This window comes from Arachis ipaensis, chromosome B01 (genome assembly GCF_000816755.2).
Source record: "Arachis ipaensis cultivar K30076 chromosome B01, Araip1.1, whole genome shotgun sequence".
NCBI classification, from domain to species: Eukaryota; Viridiplantae; Streptophyta; class Magnoliopsida; order Fabales; family Fabaceae; genus Arachis; species Arachis ipaensis.
This window is the reverse complement of record NC_029785.2, coordinates 100,675,171-100,678,308: the sequence shown is the minus strand read 5'-3', so window position 1 is coordinate 100,678,308 and position 3,138 is coordinate 100,675,171. Positions and strand designations below refer to the sequence as shown.

The window sequence follows — 3,138 nt, the reverse complement described above, 5'->3', positions numbered from 1 at the left end:
TCTTTTTAATTATTTCTATAATTAAGGTCTTTTATTTAGAGAAAAAATATGTAAAAATAGCATGCCACCTCACGTTAAAGAATTTAAGTTAAAAACTCTTTTTTAGGAAAATGGATCCTCTCCAATTTTTTTAACACTTGACAGAATCCAGTGTGATCTCTCAACTTTAATTCTATAAGTGGGACTAAAAATAAATGAGAGAGAGAATAATGAATGGTTAGATTAGACACTGCACACCATCCAGTTTTTTTCACTGGAGATGATCAACTCCCCTTTTGTAGCATGTTAAACAAAAATAAATAAATAAATGAAAAAAGATATAGTCTTCGTAAATTCTTGCTTTCTTATCACTTTTTTTGGGAAATGAATCCTCTCAACTTTTTTAACAATTGAGAGAGTAAAGTGTGATCTCTTACCATTAATTTTATAAGTGGGACTAAGAATAAATATAAGAGAGAGTAATAAAGGATGAGACCTACTACACATACAAGTCTTTTTGACATACAAGTTTATACAAGTTAATCTTAATTGAATAAAATCCACTTGTATAATGCAAGGAAGGAGAGGAAGAATTTTGAATTATATAGAACTTATCAATACACATACATAAAAAATTCTTAAACAATACAATATAAATGACTTGTATGAACTTGTATGTGTAAATGACTTGTATGTAGAGAATAATCCATAAAAGATTAGAGATTACATTTTATACTCTCAATTTTTTTAAACAATTGAGAGGATTCATTCCGCTCTTTTTGCCTAAAAAAAAAATCAAAGGTTTTTTTTTAAGGTATTTTTTCGGAACTTCTTTCTCCCACCTTTTCGGATTAGCATAAAAATATTTTAGTTTGGTTATTGTTTGGGCGATCAGCCTATAGGACAGACATTTTCCTTAAAAAATATATGACCCAATCTTCAACATTTAAAAAATAAATAAATTATATTTTTATTTTTAATTATGATTTTTTTTTTAAATATCTCTAACATATAACTATATTTAATTTTATTTTTAATATTTTTAATTTATGTCAAAATTATTCTTAGAAGTTAACTCCATATAAAATGTTAGGGATAAAATTAAAAACTTCTAAGAATAATTTTGACACAAATAAAAAATGTTAATGACAAAACTGAATAAAATTAAATGTTATGGATATTTTTAAAAAGAGTAAAATTACACATCCAAATCTTTTTATAAACTAAGTTCAACTAAGTTAAACAATAATACTTAGAATAATACTAATTATAACTGAATTTTATTATATTAGACTAATTTGATTAAATTTGGTTAACAAAAAAATTTGAATATGTAGCATTATTCTTTTAAAAAAACTCCAAATATTAAGGATAAAAAATATAATTTACCCATTCAAAAAAGTTTACTTTTTATTTCCGGAAAGAGTATGTATTATTCTCTCTTTACTTTTTGGTTTTGGTCAATATAATCTTATAATTAATTTTTTTAATAGAATTTTTCATAATAAAATTTCATATCTAGTTCTTACTGTCACGGTCTTGGACACATTCCAACGCTACCGTGCCGGCACTCAGATTTACTCAACCTCTTGAGCTAAGACCAAGTCAGCCTAACCCTCAATACTTAGCAAGAAAGCTAAGAATACAAGAGAACACAAGAGAAAGGAAGCTTTGGTGGAAAGAACACTTTATTACTCAAGTGTGATTACAAATGATTCACACACACCCAAACTCTAACTCTCACCCCTATTTATAGCCATCCACCTCCTCAATGGATGGTTAGGATTAAATCTAATTAACGGTCCAGATTAATCATCCAGAACCTTCTTTAAAAATATCTATCCTACCACAAATCTCTAAATGTTTCTAGATTATTCCAAACTACTCTTTATACTTCTATATACATCTACACTCTTCTAGAATACTCTATGACCTTCTAGAGTCTTCTAGAACCTTCTAGGGTATTCCGGGACCTTCTAGGACATTCTAGAACGTTCCGAAACCATCTAGAATATTCTCAAACACTCCAGAAAACTATACAAACACTGTTAAATCTAACCTTCTAAAATTTACCGTGACATTCTCCCCCACCTAATGCGCAGACATCCTCGTCGCATTCTGTTCATGATAGCGCTCTAGGTGTTCTTGGAATTGCCACAGATCTTCGCGAGTTTCCCCTCGGACTTCGGTAAGGCAGAGATGAAATCTAGAGAGACACTTTCCCTCGGTCGCTCTGATGGAGGCAGAGGTTCCAACAACTCACTTGGTGTCTTGTTTTCAATCTTATCTTGTTGGCACACAAGACAAGTCTTCACATAGCTCTCCACTTCATATAGTCAGAAGCATCAGTGTGGACTTCAAACACCTTTGAGTAGTCGGGTAGTGCTAGTACTGGTCCTTTTGTGATAGCAGCCTTCAACTCATCAAAAGCCTTTTGACACTCCTTTGACCATTCCCAAGAGTGGTTCTTCTTGAGAAGATCAGTTAATGGTGCAGCCTTGGCGGAGTATCCCTTGATAAACCTCCGATAGTAATTAGCCAACCCAAGGAATGACCTCAATTCAGATACCTTGTTTGGAGGTTCCCACTCTTTGATAGCCTTCACTTTTCCTTGATCCATGCAGAGAGTTCCATCTTTAATGATGTGTCCCAAGAAGTGGACTTCGTCCCTTGCAAAGGAACACTTTTCCTTCTTCACATATAGGTTATTCTCTCGCAAGATCTTGAACACGGTTCGTAAGTGTTCTACATGTTCCTCCAAAGTATTGCTATAGACAACAATGTCATCCAAGTAGACCACTACAAACCGATCAAGGTAAGGTCAAAAAATCTAGTTCATCAAGGTACAGAAGGTCGCAGGAGCATTGGTCAAGCCAAAAGGCATCACCAACCACTCATACGATCCATACCTCGTGACACACGTGGTCTTAGGTTCATCACCATCGGCAATTCTCACTTGGTGATATCCTGACCTCAAATCTAGCTTTGAGAACCACTTAGCTCTACCAAGTTAATCAAACAAATCGGCTATCAAAGGAATGGGGTATTTGTTCTTGATGATTACCTTGTTAAGTGCTCGATAGTCGATGGATAGTCTCAATGAACCATCATGCTTCTTTTGGAACAAGTCTGGTGCGCCATAAGGTGCCTTCGATGGAC

At 33.3% G+C, this 3,138-nt stretch overlaps 1 protein-coding gene across 1 annotated transcript; it reads right to left on the bottom strand.

The window, feature by feature from the left end:
- On the bottom strand, positions 2,291-2,922 carry LOC107609750 (uncharacterized mitochondrial protein AtMg00860-like). Its single transcript, XM_016311774.1, has 2 exons — positions 2,889-2,922; positions 2,291-2,778 (listed from the first exon to the last, which is right to left on the bottom strand). Exons 1-2 carry the CDS (start codon positions 2,920-2,922, stop codon positions 2,291-2,293), a joined length of 522 nt encoding a protein of 173 aa, XP_016167260.1.

Excerpts from the sequence above, each read along its gene's own strand:
- LOC107609750 (XM_016311774.1), bottom strand. The coding sequence starts at position 2,922 with ATGGTGATGAACCTAAGACCACGTGTGTCACGAG. Across the intron at positions 2,779-2,888 it reads AAGACCACGTGTGTCACGAG|TGGTCTACTTGGATGACATT; the intron begins GTATGGATCGTA and ends ATCGGTTTGTAG.